Raw genomic sequence first — 22,608 nt, 5'->3', positions numbered from 1 at the left:
AGCAGGAATGCAATGTTTCATCTAGTGGATGAAGCGCTGAATTTCTGACGAAAATCACTAGCTCCACAATGCCTAATGTATTCCCATTCTGCAAACCACCCTTGCAAGACAGCTGCCAGAAGGGATCCCACCCCAGCACACCCTTGTCCTTTGAAAAAATGCTTTACGTGTTCGTTGAAATGACATGTATCACAAAAAAGATGCTGTGTCTCAACAAAGACAAGCTGACGCCACTGCATTTCAGAAAGACAAGGTCCTTGGCGGAAAGGAAACGGAACAGGCTTGGGGGTCTGTACAGGACACGTGAGTCCCACCCGGTGTCCCCTCTCTGGAAGGAAAGACCTTACTGCTCTTTGCCGGGGCTGGGCACCTTAGCCTGGGGCACACAGCTGACTCAGAGGCTCCCCCGCTGGCTGGCCAGTGACCCATGAGGCAGCCAGCTGTGGAGGGTTCTGCCCAGCTGAGCAAGGCTTGGCAAACCTTTTGGTCTTAGGACCTCTTTACATCCTGACCGAGTCAGAACATCCCAAAGGGGTTTGTTACCGTCTTAAAGTGGGTTTTATCTATTGATACCGCAAGAGAAATTAAAACTGAGAAACCTTCCAAACTCAAGAACACACATTTAACTGTCAGAGGATGACACCCCTGCACACCACACCCCCTCTGGAAAATGCCACTAAATATGCATGAGAGAGTAAGAGTGAGTAAGGGCAAATAATGCCTTGTATTATTTTTTATGAAAATAGTTTTGACCTCACAGGGTCCCTACATGAGTCCTGGTAACCCCAGAAACCCCAAAGGCCATCCTTTGAGAACCTCTGTACCAGGGGCAATGACAAACAGCTAAGCAGTCAGACTCAGACAAACTCACTCCAGAACTTTTTTTTTCGGTCTTTTTAGGGCCGTAGCCGTGACACATGAAGTTCCCAGGCTAGGGGCTGAATCAGAGCTACGGCTGCCGGCCTACACTACAGTCACAGCAATGCTGGATCCGAGCCTCGTCTGCGACCTACACTGCTGCTCACGGCAACACCGGATCCTTGACCCACTGAGTGAGGCCAGGGATCAAACCCACACCCTCATGGATACTAGTCAGGTTCATAAACCGCTGAGCCACGACGAGAACTCCTTCAGAACTTGTAACAGCAATGAAGGCTTGGACTGTCAAAGCAAGAAAATATGGCAGAGGCTAGAAAAAAAGACAGAGTGATTCCAAAACATTTTAAGACGTTCATGTGTTTTCCAAGTTAAATGATGTTTTTAAAGTTTTAGCATCTATTTATTACTACTATCATCTTAATTCCCAATGAATGGTGCTTCAAAGAGATTACGGAATATCAATTTTGACCTAAGTCTCACATTTAATGGGGACTGGGTTCATTGGTTGCCTCTGATTCCTCCCTGATAATCAACACAACATACTGCTTTTCCAAAAACAAGTCTCCACAGGGTAACAAAAATGAATACACTCCAAAGAGAACCACCGTTAAAAATGATGAATTCTGAACACTAATTAAGCATTCTAGGCCTTCCCAAATAATCAAGTCCTAACCTGTCCATGATAATTAGCAGGAGAAAAAAAAAAATAGTTCTTGCAATGGTATGAATGCATCCCCTCAAAATTCATACGATGAAATCCTAACCCCCAATGTGACAGTATTAGGAGGTGGGGCCTTGGGAGGTGATCAGGTCAAGAGGGTGGAGCCCCATGGATGGGATTAGTGCCCTTACAGAGGAGACCCCAGAGAGTCCCCTGACTCCACCTGCCATGTGAGGACACAGCGGGAGACAGCTGTACACGGCCCGGAGCAGGGTTCTCACCAAAGCCTGACCATCGTGGCACCTGATCTTGGATGTGTAGCCTCCAGAGCTGTGAAAAACAAATTTCTGTTGTTTACAGGCCACCACATCTCTGGTACCCTGAACTAAGACAGCTCTATAACCCACTCAGGAAATGAAAGCTAGGTGGGTACGTAGGTGGTAGCGGTTTCCTTCTACCCCCAAAAAATTTAAGCAACAAAGGCTGGAAGAACCTTACCCACAGTCTCTGTGAGAGTTTCCACACCTGTTTTCTTGCATTTCCTTTGGTTTTTATAATAACCTTTGAACTTTCCTCTACCTCCAATCTGAAATCTTTCCCTTTGACAGAAACATTCTCCTTTTCTCCAAAAAATTTAATTTTTTTATTTTTCGGCCGTACCCATGGTATCTGGAAGTTTCCGGGCCAGGGCTCAAACGCGCACAGGGTCCTTAACCTGCTGCACCACAGGGCAACTTCCTCTCTGCTAAGTTTATACAGTGGCTGGGGCCAGCCTTGCTAACAGGAAGGACTCTATAATCAACTCTACACATAAAAGAGTGCGAACTAGATCCCCATGGGGACGGTGATTGTATCTGCCGTCTAATGGAGCATTTACCACAGACCCTAAGGCGCCCGGAGCCATCATCATCTCACTCTCGCCTCACGTCAATCTTTTCAGTACCTACCAGACAAATTCTACGGATGAGGGAACAGGCTCAGAGGGGCAGGCGGCTTGCCCTGCATCACTGAGGCCCTGAGGCACCCCTCAGACGAAGGAGTTCATGAGGCTTCACTTGCATCCGCTCACTCACCCTCCCAACAGCCTCCTGCAACAGGACAGCATAAATACTCCAGCGGTGCTGGGAACTGGTACCTAAGCCACAGAGAAGTTAGTAACGTGCCCCAAATAGCAGAGTTAGTAACTGGCCAAGAACAAGGCCTACCTTAAAGGGTGGTGGCGGCGGGAGGGGGGTTAAAGGAGCAGCCACAGTTCAGTTAGAATGGCATCTAACACACAGCAAATACTTTAGAAAAACTAGAGGCTACAATGAGAGTATCCCGCATACAAGAAGGGTTCCACAAAGAGCAGCCAGAAGCAGCGAAAGAGGATGTGTGTCAGGTGAATCAAGAGGGGACCCTCCTCCAAGAGCACTCTCCCAAGGCGCTGCGGTGCCCACAGCCACCCCGGCCAATCTTCTGCCTTTTCTCGCTGACTCTAGCTGGCCCTGCACTTCTGGGTGGGACCTCTTCATTCCTGCTACTAAGAGCCTGCAAGGGGGTGTGGTGGAAAAGGAACATGCTGGGCGGCAGGGGCCCCGGTCCCATCACCCTGACTGCGGGGACCGCTCTGAGGCTGGGTTTCCCCAGCTGCACACCGAGGGCAGTCACCACTCCCCTGCCACGCCAACGCGGACATCCTGCCGCTGTTCTGCCAGCTTGTGGCTCTGACATCTCACAGGCCTCCTTGGCAAGGCCCCCCAGGAGAGCTGCTGTTGGGCTCTTTCTGCTAAGTGCTTGAGCCAGAATTGAGCCTGACAATCAAGCTCACTGGGCTGGGGAGCATCTGAGCACTTACAAGCCCCTTCGTCCTCCGCTTTGGCCATGCAGCAGTCAGGGCATCACCCGAGGACACAGTGGGAAGTGAGTCCTCAAGTTCAAGGAATGCTAGGCCAGCTGAACAAGTACAGATGGAGCGACTCGTCCCCAGGGAGACTTTTAAAGGAAAAAGATGGTCTTCCTCGTAGAAGAAGCCACTGTCCCAGAGTCACCTCACCAGGGATCAACACCTAACTGGCACTCACTCACTGTGAGACTTTAAGCAAGTTAACGTCTCTGAGCTAGGGTCACTTTATCAGTACCTCTCAATGTCAGACAGCAGACACAGAAATTCTCTCAACTGTCAGGTGCCACGCAAACCTAAGATGCTGGGAACCTTCTCGGCTGTTAAAGGGCGGTGCTGCGGAAAAGACGGACAGATCAGTTAGGTCCTGGTAGAGACCCGATTTTAAGAGTCAGCAAATGTACACGTCATCTTGAACAGAGCAGCTAACAAGGAAGAGTGGGACGTGGGGAAGGGGAGGGGCACAGGTGGCCAGTGTGGCTTCACAAGGTCCAGTCCGGGGTGAGTCTCTTCCACCTGAAGGTGGTGTGTTCTCTGATGAGGTTCCAGAATTTTTAAAGTTGGTTTCCTTCCTGCCAAAACCCCCTTAGGGCTCAAACACAAAGAAAATCAATTACTCAAAACATAAAGCACAATGCAATGATCCGTAAGTGCTGAAATCAATAAAAACACTCATTTAAAGAGATGTGCCCGGTTCTTCTGTGCCCTGAAGTGGGCACGGGCTGCAAACTGCAGGCTGATGAAAACTCTCAATGATCTGGAAAATGTGGCTCATCTCGGCGACCTCTAAGGCACCTTCTGCCTCCAAAATGCCAAGAAGACATTATGTCCCCTGACCTTTTACACGTTCTGACACCCCTCCCCAGTGTCTGGTCAATTCTATGGACAATACCTCTCCCAGACTTTCTTTAACCTCCAATCTCCACACAGAGCCAGGGTCACCTTGGCCTCATTCTTCAGGGCCCCTCACTGCGTGGGCGTGCATGCTCATTTGTTCACTTAAATGGGGTATGTCCTGGAGTTCCTGTCGTGACTCAGCAGTTGATAAATGTGACTAGCATCCATGAGGACGCAGGTTCCATCCCTGGCCTCGCTCAGTGGGTTAAGGATCCCGCGTTGCCGTGAGCTGTGGTGTAGGTCACAGACGCAGCTTGGATCCTGAGTTGTCTGGCTGTGACACAGGCCGGTGGCTGCAGCTCCGATTGGACCCCTAGCCTGGGAACTTCCATATGCTGTGGGTGAGGCCCTAAAAAGCAAAAAAAAAAAAAAACAAAACAAAAATGGGGTTCATCCTTCTGGCTCCCAGTCTTTGGGGATTAACAAATCACTAAGTCAAAAAAAAAACAAACAAAAAAACAAATCACTAAGTCAAAGCCCTGTCCTCAAAACAGTCATAGGAGAGGCTCAGAACCAGCACTGCCACACAAAGAAAAGGCTGAGCTGAGTGGCTGGAGAAGGGAATGACTCTACAGGATTCCCCATATTCCAAGCAGCTCACACAGTCGTGAGAAAGAACGGTGACTGCAAGAGAAAGGGAACTTCCCAGGGCCTGGAACATCGGAGACGGACTGACATAGCAATTATCCTACAAGAGTCAAACGGGGTTAGGCCCTCGGGGAGCAGCCACTGCTGCTTCAGAAATAAACACAAATTAACTCACCCTGGGTAACAATTTATGCTGTGTGGGGCAAATCCCTCTACCTCCTCATGCTTCTAGGAGAAAGAGCGCAAGCAGAAATTAAATATCTGACTAATTATATATGCGGTATTCATATTCTTGTCCTTAAGGCAGAAAATATATTTTAAGAGTTCCCATCATGGCTCAGCAGAAATGAACTCAACTAGTATCCACGAGGACACGGGTTCGATCCCTGGCCTTGTTCAATGGGTTAAGGCTCTGGTGTTGCCGTGAGCTGTGGTATAGGTCACAGACGTGGCTCAGATCCTGAGTTGCTGTGGCTGTGGTGTTGGCCGGCAGTTGTATCTCCGGCTGGATCCCTAGCCTGGGAACCTCCATGGGCCTCACATGTGGCAAGAAAGAAAGAAAGGAAGAATGAAAATGTATGCATATATTTTTAAACTATGAATTTACAAATTTTCATTCCATGTCTACAGTTTTTTTAACAGGCTAGAATGCCTAAGACAGTGGAGTCGAACAGATCTGGTTTGAGGCTTCGCTCTGCGATAAACCAGTTGTGCAAATGGAGCATTTATTGATCTTCCCTTAACATTTACCTCCTACCAAGGACAGAAACTCCTGCAAAGCTGTTTTAAGGATTAGAAATCTGTGACCTCAGCACAGTACCAGGCTCCAAAGAAAAGCTTAATAAATTGTGGCTACTATATTATTATAATGATTCCTGAAAGCTCCTTCAGGCTGTCAAGCATGGCAATGGATGTGAAAACATTTCCAGAAGGCTTCATAGTAAAAGCCTAGGGGTTTGGTTTTGTTTTTTCCAGAGAGGGCTGTAATGGAGTGGGGTTTCTGTTTTGCTTTGACTGATATTCAGTGTGACTTAGTAAGGCTACATGGTTTTAGGGGTGTTAGTAGATCAAACTAAATCATTAAGACAAGTGACTTGATACATTGTGGCAGGAAGTGAATTTGTCACTAAACCCCTGACAGCTCCAGGTAGAGCACACCCAGCCCCAGTGTGCCCGGGCAGGCACAGGGCAGGAGGCAGGGCACCCTGCTCACCCACATGGGTGTATGATTCTGTGTCACAGCATCAGGCACCTGTCCATTTCTCGTGCCTAGAAGAGAAAGCTTGAGGAAGAGCATAGGGTCCCGCACCAGCAGACGTGACCAGCAGCAGGTGTGGGATCCAGGGTCAGAACTGCAACGCCCAGTGGGAGAGAGGGGAGACCTGGAGACGACACAGATTTCAGTCAGAAGCTCAGCTCTTTCCCTTCAGCAGTATAACCTGAGCCAGGAAGATGCCCACCGCCAAGCCTCAGGCTCCTCATCCCAAAACTCAAGTATCACTCATATATCGACGTAGGGTGAGGACCGAATGATATGCGTCAATGGCCTGGCACCTCTCTGAGTCTCTGTTTCCACAATCTGTGGCACAGGGACCTGAGAACTCACGTCGTGAGGTTGATGTGAAGACCGAATTCCGCCATGTGTTACTGCAACGGGCGTAATTAGCCCAAGGCCGTCCATCTACCAGATAACTAGTGTTCCGGCACCAAGGGTTCACTAGCAGACTTTAGGAAATTCTTGGAAACAAAAAGGCAAACAGGAAAAGCATGTATTTATGTAATAATTTACTAACCAATAAGAGGAAAAGGGGCAGCAAGACACCGGGGATTCAAACTGAGACTCAGGGAATGTGGCATTTTTTTCTAAGGGGTCACTGGACCGATACATGGGGGAGACAGCCAGCTGTTCTGTAAGGTGTGAGGGGATCCCCATGCTCACCACCTAGAACTATCTGGAACCGCCCCACCTCCTCGTGCGGCCTGAGCGCCCGATCCTGCTGGGTGGGCAGCACCCCGTGGAAGCACACACAGCTCTGGGACCAGTGAGCCTTCTGCGGGGACGCCTTTCAGGCTTGAGCAGCTGAAAGGCTCCTCGGGGAGCTTCTCTCCCGGGACACAGGTGAAATCAGACTTTGGAAGGAAGACGTGTGTCCTGGGACCCTCGGAGACAGCAAGGAGGATGAAAAAGGGCACCAGGTGGGCGAGGGTGACACCCAGTCATGAAAAGACCATGGGCCTTAGAGACACAAACTCCAGCTTCCCGCACTGAGTGCACGCCCTGCTCAAGCCCGGCTACTTCCCGAGGCGCAGTCTCCTCATCTGCAACATGCAGTGCGTGCAGCTGACCTTCCAGAGCCTCCGAGGACTCTGAGACAGCACAGGCCTGGGAGTACTCGGCACGGAGGCCAGGACCCTGTACCGAGAGTCAGCCCTGACGTGCAGAGGTCTACTCTGAGCTAAAATCCCCCTGGAGAAATGCTCCAGAAAGCCGCTGGTTTGATCCCCTGGGGAAGCAGAGGCCCAGCACCTTCAAGGCGATCTCAGAGGGAAGGTCCGGCCGCTCTGAAACCTTCAGAGCTGAGAACACACCAGCCCAACAAACCACCCATAGTTGGGTTTCCAGGTGAGCCCAGGAAAACCTTAAGAACCCAGCAGGGAACAATTCACATGACAAAATGATGCCGCCCCCTAGCCCAGGGCCAACATCTGAAATACAACTTGGCTTCTTAAAAAAAAAAAAAAAATGGGAGTTCCCGTCGTGGCGCAGTGGTTAACGAATCCGACTAGGAACCATGAGGTTGCGGGTTCGGTCCCTGCCCTTGCTCAGTGGGTTAACGATCCGGCGTTGCCGTGAGCTGTGGTGTAGGTCGCAGACGCGGCTCGGATCCCGCGTTGCTGTGGCTCTGGCATAGGCCGGTGGCTACAGCTCCGATTCGACCCCTAGCCTGGGAACCTCCATATGCCTCGGGAGCGGCCCAAGAAATAGCAACAACAACAACAACAAAAAAAAAAGACCAAAAAAAAAAAAAAAAAATGTACACGCCAATCCTCAGCCAGGACAAGTTAAGCTGCTTCTAAGGGCACCTTCCTGTCCTCAGGCTACCGCCTAGGCCCTCGCCCCCCCACCCACGTCAAGCCCACCTGACTTCTGAAGGAGCCCCTCTTTCCCAAACACCTGCCACTGGCCGCCTACTTCGCAGCCGGTGGGGAGAAGCAACCCCCCAACCCGCTCATTCACAACCGTAGGTGGAGGACGAGGCAGGACCTGGGTCTGAGATCCAAAGGAGCTGGAGAGGTGGCCCAGGGGGCTACGAGGGAAGAGAGGGCGAAAGAAGAGGAGCTGGCGGAGGCTGGGGGACACCCATCGAGGAGCCCGAGGGCCTCCAGGTCCGCTCCCTGCACATCCCCCTTCTGCGGGGAAGGCTTTTTCTTTATTCCTAAACCCACAAGGCACAGGCCTTCACAGACCTGGTTCCACGGCAAGTGGGGATTTGGGCAGAGAGGCTACATGAGCAAAGAAGTCACCGCGAGGCCCAGATGTCGCCGGTTCCCAGCTTTTCACGCCCACGGCTGCACAACCAGACAGCAAACACCCGCATCCCTCTCTTCACACCCGCAGCAACAGCCGGCGGCCGCCGCCTCTGGGAGGGCAACGCACAGCCCAGGCCAGCCTTTTCCTCTGGAGAAACTCTTTAAGTCAAGGCTTCGCTCAAGGCTGTCCCTACCTGGGAAAAAGCTCATTCGCAGGCTGGGAAAAAGCTCATTCGCAGGCTGCCCGGGACTGGGGTGTAACACGACCAGATCACCTCTGGGGGGAGTCCGGCTATATGACAACCGGATCAGAAATTCATGAATCCACCTGATGCCTCACCCACGAATTCTCCTTCTAGGAATCTATCGCCCCCAGGGCAGCCACACTCACTGCTGGGGCAACTGCGGAGCCAGCTACTTAAAACCCAAGCTCCTGAGTTGGGGGTCACTTAGGGGAAGGAGGGAGACGCCGTTAACATCACGATGTGCCTGAGGACTTTTTAATGACATGGGGAGATGCTCGCCATGGGTTAAAGGAAGAGAGGCAGGAGGAATGCCTGAAGTGACAGACAGGCGAGGCCAGCCCCAGCTGGTGGGATTATGGATGACTTTTAAATTCCCCTTTTTTTTTATGCTCGTCCATGTTTTCTACAAAGGGAATACCTTCCTTTTATTCTCAATATGAAAAAATTACCGGGGATGAGAGTATGCTAAGAAGAGACTGCAGCACACGTTACACGACACCAGAGAGCTGCAAGCGCAACCCGACGATAGGAGATGCTTCAGCACAAACACCTCCCATCCGCCACAAATAAATTACAAAGCAAAGAGGGGGTTGCCCACGGATTCAAGAAACTTTAAATCTATGTCGGTCAAATTGACCACATGGATCGCATTTGGATCCTGATTTGAACAAATTACTTTAAAGAAAACAGGAAATCTGAACACTGACTGAATACTTAATGCTCTATTGAGAAAACATTCATTGTTTGATGTGATTATTATACTTATTGTGGTTCCGTGCTGCTGTTGTTTTCAACTCCTTATGTTTTAAGGAAGGCTATATACTAGATTATTTATGCATGAAATGAAACAGTGTCTACGACTGCTTCCAAAAATCAAGGTGGGAGGAGGCAGAAATGAAAAGAGGACAGGCCAAAGTGGACCACCGCTGAAGCTGGGTGACAGGTGACAGGTACGGAGAGGTTCAGGCTGGTCTCTCTACTTCTGTGTACGTGTGAAAGTCACAAACCAACAAGCTAAAACAGAAACACGCCCAAAGGAAAAACCATTTGAACAACTGAGCTACTACGGAAAAGGAAAAACGAGGCTACACAAGCCATTTGAGTGGGTAGAGGGGAATCTAAAAATGCAAAGTATTACAAAGACGCCCAATAATAAAATCCATTTTTTTTAAGTCAAAAGGTATTCTTTTAAGTTAAAAATCACTTGGCAAAACATCTCATAGGTGTGTCTCTTTCAGACACTGAATCACTTGGGGGCGGGGGGCACAACATAGGAGACTGGAAGGCAGAAGTGACCTTAAGCTTCGGCTACTTATTCAACGTTGTGACAAGTCATTTTAACTTTCTGAGCCTCTGTTTCCTCATCTGTCAAATGTGGAAACGGGAGTTCTGTTGCCTTACCAAGGGCTGTGGATGCAATGAGACAACACACATGAAAGCACTTTGTAAGCAGCTATAACGGATACAGAAATGCTGGCGAGTTAACCCAGAGGAGAACTGCTCATAAAATCACATGCTTCACTCCTCGCCATTTGTAAAGAAAAATCAGAGAGGTCAGCTCTTTTTGAAAACACCAATTCTCTCCGTAATCATCATGAACTGGCTGCCCCAGTTGATGGATGTAAATTATCCAAATTTAAATGCCTCCCATTCAACGTAAAGGAAACACAAATCATCTGGAGGGAAAATGCCTTCTCTTCCCCTGGAGGAGGCAGGTCTTGTTTGTGTGTCTATGCATGTGTGTTTCCATTGAGAAGGTCAATGCCAACACGACTGTCCCCTGGTCCCCCGCACTTTGCAGCTAAATTACAACAAAGTAAGGCTGGCCGGAGACGGGGCGGGTGCGGGCTCTGAAGCCCCACATACCTGGGTGTGAATTTATCCATTATTTATCAGCTGGGTGTCGTGAGGGTCAGAAATAGCACATTTCTCAGTTATTTCTGTACTCGGTACAGAGCTGGAACGCAAAAGTCAGAGTGCTCGCTGCTTCTGAAGCTGCTAATCCACTGAAAGACTGTAGGTTGCAGACACGAGAAGACCAGACCAAAAATTCAGCTCAGCATCCAGGTCTGCCATGGATCTGTGGCAAGAGCTTCAGGAAATTCAGCAACGGGCGGTTTTTCCAAATGCTCTACCCAACTGGTAGGCGTACAACTGAAGTCCAGAGAGGAGGGAGACAACAGGTCTTGGAAGACTTTTCCCAGACCTGCCCTCGGCAAGCATCGATCAAGGGCAATTTCAATGTAGCCTTCATTATATACCCTCATTAGTCAAATCTCTGAGTGACAAGCAGGTTAAAGGGAGGGACCTCCTCCCTCAAGATCGGTACAGTCTAGTAGAAGGGGCTACATGTAGAACGGAAGCAAGTACATAACGCAGTTAATTAGCCTGTCGGGGGGTTTGATTTCTGTGACCATCCAGTTGGTATTTAATATCCTGTCAGGAAGTTCTTATTCAGCGCTAACCTAAATCTCTCATGCTTCAGCTGAAGCCTATTTCCTGACTGTTCTATGTCATTTGCATTCCATTCTCACTATAAAGCACTTTTGTCTTGAGAACAAGTCTGAGGTAAAAGAGCACGGAGTGGTCTGAATCCTTCCTAAGCCTGGGCTGTCATCTGAAAAATGGGGAAACCGCACCCCCCCCCATAGAGCTGTCGGAAGGATTAAATGAAGTGACACGATGTGTGTGAGGCATTCAGCCCAGTGCCCAGCACGGAGCAGGTGCTTAACTGCAGTAGTGGCAGATTCTGAATTTGTTCAAACTCTGTTACTCAAAATGCAGACGAAGCCTTGGGACAGTGACAGCGTTATCTGCCTTGGCCCCACTTTAGGTACCGGGAGGCAGTGCATTCAGCTGCAATGCCTTGAAAAATATTACTATTATTAAAGCAGCAGCAGCTGTCGGACCAGCAGTGAACGCTTACTCCGATGTGCACTTCGTGGAAATAAGGAGTGTCTCATTTTATATAAGTGCTGGTAATGTGAATAAACATTACAAGGGAAAGGAACGAGGCTACATTTTAAGAAATGATTAATGAAACGTAAAAGAAAATGCCCCACACCTCAAAACAGCAAAGACACTCCAATTTTATTGTGTGTCTAAGTGGTCACGGAAGGAAAACTGCTGGCCCCCGTCAGACCAGACCTTCGGTGGGGGGGGGGGGCGCCAATCAAGCCAGACCACTTCCCCGCAGAGCTGAGCCCGGCTGCCCAGTGGCCCCGGGTATCTGGGGAGGTTATTTCCGGGCACCATGTCATCGCTGTGGGTTTAAACGCAGCGGCGTGTCCCTCCTCTGCCCACACCCTGTGCAGAATGTTGGTCTTCCGCGACCACATCAGGAAAGCTGCAACTAGGCAGCGCAGTGCCCTGACCACAGCCCTTCAAAATGTCCCAAATGACTAGAGCGGAGGAGGTCACGGGGAGGTGAGACTCGCAGAGGGAAGTCCAGCGAAGCTAACACTCCCGGTGCCACAGCCTGACCTTCCCCGCGGGTCCTCCCGACCACCCCTCGAGGGACTGGGGTCTCCACTTCGCTCTCACTCCCGAGGAGGAAGATGCTGCTGGACTAGAAGACCTGGATCCTGGTCCCATCGCCCTGGGGGAGCCGGTGACAGAGGGTGCTTCCCTGCCCTTGAACCCTTCTCTGAGGACCACCTTCATGCCCAGACCTGCTGAAGAGGGACCCCTGACTGATCAGGAGCGCCCCCTCCCCAGCCTTGTCAGCTGACTGCATCCGTGGTGGTCTCCTGACCCAGCTGGGCCAACCCCGTCCTCCCTCCCAGTCAGGCACGGCGGCTCAACTGGGGGGGGGCACCAGAGCCGGGGAGCTGGGAGGGCCAAGGATGCCCATCTCTACCACTGGCTCCAAAGAGAATGACCTCACTTCCTACCGTTCCTGCCCTCACGTGCCATAAAATACCCCACGAGTCTTTACAATAAACCCTCATTTTGCCTGAACGGCTGTATCCTGTTCTGTTGGGGGGAAGCAGGATCTGTGACTTAACAAAAGAGCCTGACACACTTGGGCTTTCTGGGCCTTGGCCTCCTCATCCATAGAACGGAGGAGCTGGATCAACGGTCTCTAGGGCCTTTTTCACTTCTGTCGAGTGTCCTTTGTAACAACCCCCAGCACTGGGGACGCGGCCATCCCTGCCGTAGGCCGTGAGCACAGCGCAAGAAAAATACACGGTATCCAGGTTCTATTGATGAGAGAAAGCGCCTCGAAGAGCTTGTGTTTCTCTCCATCCAAATCACACCCGGCGAGGAGGGTAAGGGAGGGTCCGGCTGGACCTGGCTGCTCTGCTCTCTGCACCCCTGCCATCAAGGACAATCAGCCTCTCTGGGGCTTCAGCTCCCAGGGGCCGAAGGCTGGGATTTTGTTCCCCTAGCTTCTGGGTGGCTAAACTGGGTGCTGTCTTATCAAAGGCACATGTATTCCAGTTCTTTCAGGAAAATTATACCATAGCCTTGGCGCAAAGATTCAGTTCTTATGTAAGTGACCACAAAGAGCATCACGACACAGGGCTGCTCAGGAGGGGCTCTGGGCTGGGAGAACCAGCTGTGAACGCCCGAATTCTGTTAAGACCAAGCAGCGTCGAGGGCCTCGGGTCCGACCCAAGCCCTGCCCCACAATGGACACGCATTCCACCGACACCAAAGAGGTTCTGAGGCACACAGAAATGCAAATTCAAGGATAGATCCTTTTCACGTCAAGGCGCCTGCCTCCAAACCAAAATAGAATTCCTTGTGGTCTCAGTGCTTCAAGCTGTAATCAGTAAAGCAAACAACCCAGCTGCCACGCTCGTCCTGGTCAGGGCCAAGGCATTCATGCTGCCCCCAGCACTTCCCCACAAATGACCAAAACTAAATACCTGCATTTATTATGTACCAAAGAGGCTCTTTACCCCAAGACCCCGGGAAAAATCAGAAGGGGCAGCGCTGTCCCAGCTCCTTGCACCAATGGAAGGGATCTGGCAGACGGGGGTCAGTGGGAGAAGCAGACAAAGAATTGGCAGTGCCACAGGAAGCAGAGCCCATCGGGCTGGCGTAGGTCGAAGGAGCAGCACTGGTCACAGTCCCCTGACTTCAGAGCACACCACCAAGGGCTGAGTATACAGTAAAACTGAGCTGACCCCCCGTTTCAGATCAAGTTGGCTTTGACCATGACCTCCAGAGCTCAAAGAATTCAGTGCTGCCCTAGTCCCCCCTCCAGTCCCATCTGCACCTCCACCATCCAGGTCCCCCAAGGCACGAGCTGGCTGCGTCCCTGCCCTCATCACCCGCCCTTCCAGAAACGAATCTACCAAGTCTCAGCTACACATTGTCCAGTCCAGTAATAATAAACTGTGACAGCAGTGGGAAGAAGAACAATCATTTATAGAGCCCTTCCCATGCCCGGCGCAGCTCCAAGCACTTCAGAGTCCCCGGCTCACTGAGACGTAGTGTCCCCAGGAGGACACTAAGACACAGCAAGGTTCGGTGACTTGCCTGACATACACTGGTCCATAACAGGGCTGCCATTAAGCTCGGCAAGGGAGCTTTGGCCTCCTCGGCCTGAATGTCGCCACTGGTCCACAGGGGTGAGAACTCCGCCCAGCTCCCCATCGAGGAATGCTTCTCACCGCCCCACAGGAGGAAGGCTGACTAATCTGACAGGTCGGACCTTGGCACACAGGGCCGCATTTTACCAGCGATGAAGTCATCTGATGAGTGTCTCACGTGCATGATACACTCAAAACAATGCCATTTACTTCCCAAGTAGGAAACTGAGGCTTAGATGCAAAAGCCATCTCCATTCAATGCATCACTTGCTCATGTTTGGATAATACACGTGGGAATGGCGCCAGGGTCTGCCTCTAGTCCCCAAATGACTAGGTGACATAAATGGAAACCACCTTTCTGAGGCTCATTTGACTCCCAGACACAAAGGCAAGGTCTGGGAGTGTGTGGACACCCACCACCACAAACGCTTCTAATGAAAGCCTCCTAGCCCCACATCAGGAAGGGCTGCTGGGGCCTCCCACAGTACGTCATGTGAGACCAGGACTTGTTATCAGACAGGCTAGCAAGATCAGGTTCCCAAATTCAGGTTCGCTCTCTACTCCTACCTGAAAGCACTGAATGGCACTAAAACAAGGCACTGAAAGAGCCCCAGGACATCCCCCATCCCCAAACTCCTTCTCTCCCGGCTCTAGAAATCAATTGAAGATAAGAAAAATTATCAGGAGACATCTGCAAGACAAAAAAACCCAAAACAAAACCCTGGCAGACAAAAGAAGAAATAGAAAGGCTTCTAAATCCAGAAACCCTGCATTTTTAGGGCATTTAGTGCCTTGGGCAAGTCATTTTACCTGGCAGAGCCTTGGTTCATTCAAGAATGATAAAAATGCTACCAGACAAGGTTTTATTAGATAGTAGATGTGGATAACTACTACTTAGGTTTTTTAACTAACTACTTTAGGTCTTTTAAACCCTAAAGACGTGTATAAAAGGTAAACAGCATTAGCTTGGACTAGCCAGCTAACAGGTTTGAGCTTTGTTTTAGAAAGAGCCGGAGTCCTGGTATATAAAGGAAGTTTCTCTTTGCTTCTGCAGGCAAATTTCTTCTTCGCTCACTGGCCTTGGCTGGTTCTGTCCCGAGAACACTCATCCCAAGTACCTCCAGACTGGAGGATGAGCCACAGGAGCCCAGAATTCTGCATGGGACAGCGGCATCCAGGGAAGGCCAGTTCACCTTTTGTTGTTTTCAAGAGTTCAAGGACAAAGAAAGCCTGTTTTCCTTACCTTAAGCAATGCACAAGACCAACCCTGATTTTATCTAAACTCTTCCTGAGACTTGTTTTTCTGTAAGACTACAACCAAGTTTTAGTGGCCCCTATATAAAGACGCACTTCCTATCAAGTTTACCAACTTTCAACGTCCAAGAGAAGTAAAGCAGCTGCATTCGAGAACACTGAGAACTTCTGAACAGGATCAGACTCCAGGCCCTGGCCACGCAGGCCCTAAGGGTGAGATTCCCGGGAACAACACTTGCGGACTTGAGAGAGTTTATCAAAGACTGATGACCTCTGGTCATCACTATGGAAGAACATGCCCAAGAGATCATGGATAAACATGAAAAACTTACATGGGGAGAAAGGAAACACCTTCGGATGAAGTCTGACTGGTATGCGGGGGACACTCTGGCAATGGGATGAATTCCCAAACCCTCTCTTTCCTGTTGTGGGATGTTGGGCAAAAGACTTAATGACAGTAACAGTCCAGTAATAGCAGGGTGAACATCAGCATGAAATGACAGTGCGTATGGGGCTTCTACCCAGTAGGAACCCTAAAAACTGCTGACTGCTGTTACTGTGAAACAGACCTTGACAATGAATCTACATTCTACACTTTCGTTCATTTCTTCATCCAGCCAAACACACATATCTACCTCTTCAGCAAGGACACAGGCTAACACAAGCTAGCCTCTGATGCAAGACCCAGCCTTGACTGTCAGTCCTTCCTTAAGGAAGCTTTTAGACCGTGTGCTTCCTGAGGGCAGCCTTGTTCATTTTAGTACCTGAGGGTCCAGCACACTGGGGGCGCATGTTGTCAGGCACTGGGTAATTTGTATGTCAACTGGATGAGTGATTGTGGGGTGCTGTTTGTGTTGCTGGGGTGACTGTCCTGGGTTATTTCCCCCACCCTACAAGCTGTCCCTTTCTACCTGTTACACGGCCCGGTATATCTCTTTCTCAAAGACCAATAGTTTCTCCACAACCTAATCCAAGTATGTGACCCTCCCAACGCCTTCACGAGGATTAGCTACGTGACTTGCACATAGCAAGTGCTCCCCAAATGTGCCAAGGACAAATGAACCTTTCCACAGAAAAGAAACTCATGGACTTAGAGAACAGACTTGTGGTTGCCAAGGGGGAGTGGGAGGGAATGGGATGGACTGGGTATCTGGGGTTAACAGATGCAAACTATTGCATTTAGAATGGATAAGCAATGAGATCCTGCTGCATAGCACTAGGAACTATACCTAGTTATTTGTGATGGAGCATGATGGAGAAAAATGTGAGAAAAAGTATATACGTGTGTGTGTGTGTGTGTGTGTGTGAGAGTGTGAGAGAGAGAGAGAGAGAGAGACTGGGTCATTTTGCTGAACAACAGAAAATTGACAGAACACTGTAAACCAACTATAATACAAAAAAGAAAACTCACAGAGTTCCCTTCGGGGCTCAGTGGTTAACGAACCCAATGAGGAACCATGAGGATGCAGGTTTGATCCCTGGCCCTGCTCAGTGGGTCAAGGATCTGGCACTGCCGTGAACTATGGTGTAGGTCACAGATGTGGCTCGGATCTGGCATTGCTGTGGCTTTGGCTGTGGCAGGCAGCTACAGCTCCAATTAGACCCCTAGCCTAGGAACCTCCATATGCCATGGGTGCAGCCCTAAGAAGCAAAAGATAGAGAAAAATAAAACTCATTATTAAAAAAAAAAAAATGTGCTGAGTGACTGCTGTTCCTGGATAATGTCCGAATAAGTTCCAATGCTTGAATCTGCAAAAAATCTGAACGCACAGGGGGAGGAAAGTGTATTGAAGTAACATGACTGTGAAGCACTCCCTGGAATGTGAACATAAAGAAAAACTAAGCCACTTAGGAACCTTGGCATCTCTGTTTCATGAGACCAAAATGAGAAAGGGCAGTAAAACTACAGAACCAATGAACGATGCCTTTGGAGACATTTAGAAGGTCTATTTTATGTCTTCACTGTTTAGGATTTCTCAACGCCACTTACTAGCCGTTTGACCCTCGGGACAAATCACTTCATCTCCCTAGGCCTCAGTTCTCTCCGGAAAATGGAGATAGCAACTGTCCCTCCGTCACAGAGCCCCAGAGCAGCAGCTCAGTAGGTGGGCAGAACATAACCTCCTCCCGCTTGGACAGCGAAGTGCTGGGCCAATGGGAAATAAGCCAGCCAACCTTCGAGTACCACCCCAGACCCTTCCTTTCACCAAACCCTAAATATCGACCAATCGAAGCCTTTATTTATTTATTTTAGGGCTGCACCTGCGGCATATGGAGGTTCCCAGGCTAGGGGTCGAATCGGAGCTATAGCTGCTGGCCTACACCACAGCCACAGCAACACAGGATCCGAGCCATATCTGCGACCCACACCACAGCTCACAGCAACGCTGGATCCTTAACCCACTGAGTGAGGCCAGGAATCGAGCCTGCAACCTCATGGTTCCTAGCTGGATTTGTTTCTGCTGCGCCAGGACAGGAACTCCCCGATAAAAGCCTTTAAATGGAGAGTCTCTCCCACTGTCTCCTGCGGTGGTGGTCCTGGAATGCCTCTTTGCTCCCCTCCTGCGAAAGCTCTGTCTTCTCCTTGTCATTTACTCAACATTTCCAAATGGCCATGAGTAAAACGGCACACGTCAGTGTGCTTCGGTTGCTGAATAAGCAAAACATTGGCTTTTTGCTTGGAAAACACTCACACCAGGATGAAACCTTGGCAGCCCGTCCACTCTTGCTTCCCAGAAGCAGCCACTCACAGTGAGCCAGCTACGCTATGACTTCCAGGGTCACGTGGGACCCTTGGCCCAAAAGGTGAAGCCCAGAAGTAAACTCTTTTCCTTTTTTACGACATATTTCTGACCCAGTTCCTAGAGTACTCATCACAGAAAGATGAAAATAAAGCACCAACCTCTGCAAAGCACAGAACTCTTTGCCAACAGGACAACAAAAGGAAAAGTGTGGGTTAATCTGGGGTTCCCAGAGAGGAGAGCTAATATAATTTTTTAGGTAAGACTTACGTATGCTAATTAGGAACCCAAAGAGCAAAAAAGTTCATAAATAAATAGGAAGACAATTACTAGAAACAGAAAAGGATTTTTTTTTTTTTTTTTTTTTTTTTTGGTCTTTTTGGAGTGGCACCTGAGGCATATGGAGGTTCCCAGGCTAGGGCTTGAGTCGGAGCTACAGCTGCTGGCCTACACCACAGCCACAGCAACATAGGATCTGAGCCTCCTCTTCGACCTAAACCACAGCTCACAGCAATGCCGGATCCCTAACCCACTGAGTGAGGCCAGGGATCAAATCTGCGTCTTCATAGACACTAGTCAGATTTGCTTCCGCTGAGCCACAACGGGAACTTCCAAAAAAGAGTTTTTTAAAAATTCCAACCTGCCCAAATTAATCCCTAATCCTGAGTCTCCACGTCACCAAAAAGTACCCAAAAGTTCTATCCCTAAGAATAACCACAAATAACACAAAGAGTGTTCATAAAGTTTCCATGTAGCTCACTAGTGAAGCATATGCCAAAGATTCTGTGGTTTGCCCCGAAACTTTTCCTTATATTTTGAGAGTAATAACCTTAAGTCCCATAATTTTTAAGAATTGAATTCTGATCCACTTCAAATATTTATAGTAACATACCCCTTTCACAGATGTAATTGGGGGAGGTGCTTAAAATTCAACTGTGGCAGTTCTACTTATCATTTAAGAAACTAAAGGCTATATTTCACAGTTACACGCAAACGGCAACCACTCACGGAACACGACTCAAGCATTAAAAGATGCAGACCAGGGGACAGTGACTTCTTGCTTAACCAGTGCTGTACTCCGGTTCAGAAAAAGAGTGTTACAAAATTACTGTGCCATCCTCAATGAAACATTTACTGTTCTATTTTTGAGAACATGAGTATTATCAATGTACTCTAACACTGCACTCTTGAACTTCTAGCCTGGTTCCGGTTCCTTCTCAAGTTCATAGGAAACCATGTTTGTATTATGGTTGGGTCTCTTCTTCCACCTAACCTTGCTAAACAGTTTTCCTCACCTAAAAAAAATATCCATCTGTTGCATTTGCTTTTAAATTTACGAACTTCAAACTAAGATCAAGATCAGCTGCGTGTAACTTAACAGTCACCCTGTCCTCCTGTGTTGTCACAAACTATGGGCACACACCCGTACAAACAGCATCGCAAACTGGACTTACCCTTATCACACCCCACACAAGCAGAGTACAGTAACACTATCTGAATACACAGAAAGGGAAAGTTAAAATAATTGACAGCTCTGAGCAGGGGCTTAAGAAATTAACCAGAAGGAAAATACCCACTGGGTCATTATCAATGTCACATCCTTTAGAAGCGAATATAATTAGTACAGAAAAAGGATGCAAAACGCTCCCCTATCAGCATGTTTCAATTTATCACAATTAAGCGAAGGACAGACTCATCACAGGGTTGAATGCCTGGCAAGTCCGTTTAATCCCAGAAACCAAGCATCAGGCTAGTGCAGCAGCTAACAAAAACAAAACCAGAGCAAAGCAAAGATCCATTTACTTCTGGCTTTCAAACAAACCTAGTTAAATGGTATTTCTCCAAATGAATTTCAGAATTCAGAATTCAGTTCAATAAACCCAACATTAACTTCAAAAAGAACTCTAGAGGCAACCTCAACTGGCGTAAAACATTCAGACTAATCTGCATCATCAGGTAAGCAAAAGGGGACCCAGCACTAGCAGAAACCTCTCCTCTCCTAAAAAATTTAGGGCCCCTTCTTGGGAATACCAGTTCTGCTTGTAACCTGGCCCAGAGCGAGTATCAAAGCCTGCATGAAGAGCTGTTTGCCCAAGCTTCTTAATATTACAGAAGGGGAGCCATGGTGAGCTTAAATCAGAAAGAGCTCCCCAAACCTCAAATAAACCAACCACACAACAATCCACCCAGGGAAAATGATCTGCCTTCCCAACTTATTCTGGTACTGTCTTTTTCAGTAGAAATAGGTTTGGCATGTCTGGAAGGGAGTGGCTGCTTTATGGCACTCGGAGGTGGTGCAGCATTCCAGGGCAAATGCCCTCTTTTCAGGGAGGTTCAGAGGCTTCCGCAGCTCCTGGGCTTGCGGGTTCCTCCTTACCCAGGCACTCTGCCCTATCACTAATACACTTAAAATTGTAAAGGAAACTGCGATGCCTTTAGCGCTGCCCGGGGCACCCACAACCTTTCCTTGGAGGGTCTAGCTGTTCTGCCTGCAGTCACAGGCCTTCCTTCTTCCTGTCTGGCCAGCTCTTCCAGGCAGCATTGGCCTCAGGTCTCTAGTCACAGCTTGTGAGTGCCCCGGGGCAGGTCCTGCTGGCGCAGCAGCCTCAAGCCCTACCAAACCATCCGGCTAGGGGAGCCGGGTTGGGGACCAGTCTGCACACATCGCTCGTTCTGTCTAGGGCTTGAGGACTAGAGGGGAGCAATCCTAGGGTGGAGATAATCCCAGCCTGAGCTACCTCTCATTCCTCTGGGATTTTTCCACCGGCCCTAACCGATGCAGCTAAGCCTGCCTGGCCAAGTTGGCCGTGGAGAGGTGCATTCCCAGTCCCTTGCTGGTGACCTTGGATACGGTGCTTCGCCTCCCTCGGTTCTCGGTGGCCTGACACCACCTACCTCGCGGGTTACAAGAGAGACACAACAATGTAGAGAGCACCTGGCACCCAGGAAGGGCGAAAGACAGAGAGAGGACTTCCCTCTTCTTCCTCTTGCTCAGTCCCTTCCACCTCCACCCCCGGGGGAAATGAGGTAGGGGACTGCACATCTGAAGTCCCTCAATCATCTGGAAGCAGGATGCAGTGGAGGGGGTCCCGGAGGGGGTGTGGCTCCCCCAGGCCCCAACATCCCCTGCCTCCCCGGCTTGGAAATTGACACCATCCAATTGCGAGGCAGCGGCCGCGAACAGAGGCAGCGAGGCAACCCGGCAGACCGCAGACGGCAGACGGCCCGGGGACCCCGTTGGTGGGGGGGTGCGGGCGCGGGGGGCAGCGGCCCCGACCTACCTCCTCCAGCAGCGTGACGGTGTTCCTGCAGTTGTGCAGCCGCGTGGTGAAGCTGGACGTGGTGGGCGAGTTGTAGTCCTCGGTGGTCTCGGCGATGAACTCGGAGACGGAGATCTGGTCCGGCATCCTGCCGGGGGGGCGAGACACAAGCAGGGGCGGGGGATGAGTCAGGGCGCAGACTCCCGGGGCCGCGGGGCGGCCGGCGGCTCATGAACACCCCGCGCGCAGCCCGCCACCCGCTGCCGGGCCTGGCGCGGCTCCCGTCCCCGGCGGCGGCGGCGGCGGCGGCGGCGGCGGCGGCGGCGGCGGCGGCGGCGGCGGCGGCGGCGGCGGCGGCGGGAGAAAGGGCTGGCGGGCGAAGCAGGCGGCGCTCGGCGCCGGGCCCTTCAAACTCCGAGCGGCGCGCGAGGCAGGGGGCTCTCGGGGACCCGCCTCCCTGTGCTCATGCCTGCGGCGGCGGAGGCGGCGGCGGGGGAGGGGACGCGGCGCTACGCTGGGGCCCCAAGCCGGACGGGTCGGGGCGGCCGGCGCTGCCCGATCACACGCTCTGACAGGCGGCAGCACGGACACCGACTGACTGAGCACACACTCCCGCGGGCGGGCGGGCGGCGCTCCCGCTACCGTCACGTGGACAAACAAGGAAGTGCTCTGCGCAAGCGCCGCCGGCCCCGCCCCGCCCCCGCCGCCCGCACCGCCCCCGGCCCGGCCCCCGCCCGCGCGCCGCCGCGCGGGCCACGTTCGGGCGCGGGCCCCTGGGCCGGGGCCGCGCAGCTCGCGGGGCTGCGGAAGCCCGCGTCCTCCTGCCCCCTCGGAGCGATTGCTTCAGCGAGCTCGTTACGCCAGCGTTTCGCAAGAAGGGGGACGAAAAAAGTTGTGCGCGTTCTTTTTTTTTTTAGCCCCGTGTGGGTGCAGGAAGCGAGGCCCGGAGAGCTGCCTCCGGCTGCGAGGGCCGTGGGCCCGGCGAGAGCGGCGGGGGGCGGCCTCCCGGGCTGCATGGAAGAGCCAGCCCGGCGCGCAGGGCTTGCAGCTGCCTGTTCGCTGGGCCCTTGCCCTCACTCCCTTTGCAAGGCGCTCGCCGCCCTTGGAAGGCTAGTTTTGTGCAGTTT

General features: G+C 50.8%; 1 protein-coding gene across 14 annotated transcripts in view; it reads right to left on the bottom strand.

Moving 5' to 3' along the window:
* Window positions 1-22,608, bottom strand: part of ASAP1 (ArfGAP with SH3 domain, ankyrin repeat and PH domain 1) — a 348,069-nt gene that overhangs the window by 247,140 nt on the left and 78,321 nt on the right. For 10 of the 14 annotated variants that reach the window (XR_002343078.1, XM_021088910.1, XM_021088909.1 and 7 more), the window contains exon 3: window positions 21,503-21,629. Coding sequence is in view for 13 of the 14 variants with exons in the window: in XM_021088910.1 (XP_020944569.1) it covers window positions 21,503-21,629 (127 nt within the window). In the remaining variant the exon portion in view is untranslated. Of the gene's footprint in view, window positions 1-21,502; window positions 21,630-21,950; window positions 22,103-22,608 lie in introns of those variants that run through there. The other 4 variants (XM_021088912.1, XM_021088919.1, XM_021088911.1 and 1 more) reach the window with 3 other exon arrangements.

This window comes from Sus scrofa, chromosome 4, assembly GCF_000003025.6.
Source record: "Sus scrofa isolate TJ Tabasco breed Duroc chromosome 4, Sscrofa11.1, whole genome shotgun sequence".
NCBI classification, from domain to species: domain Eukaryota; kingdom Metazoa; phylum Chordata; class Mammalia; order Artiodactyla; family Suidae; genus Sus; species Sus scrofa.
Note: the sequence above shows the minus strand (reverse complement) of the source record. Positions and strands in the feature narration are given on the sequence as shown.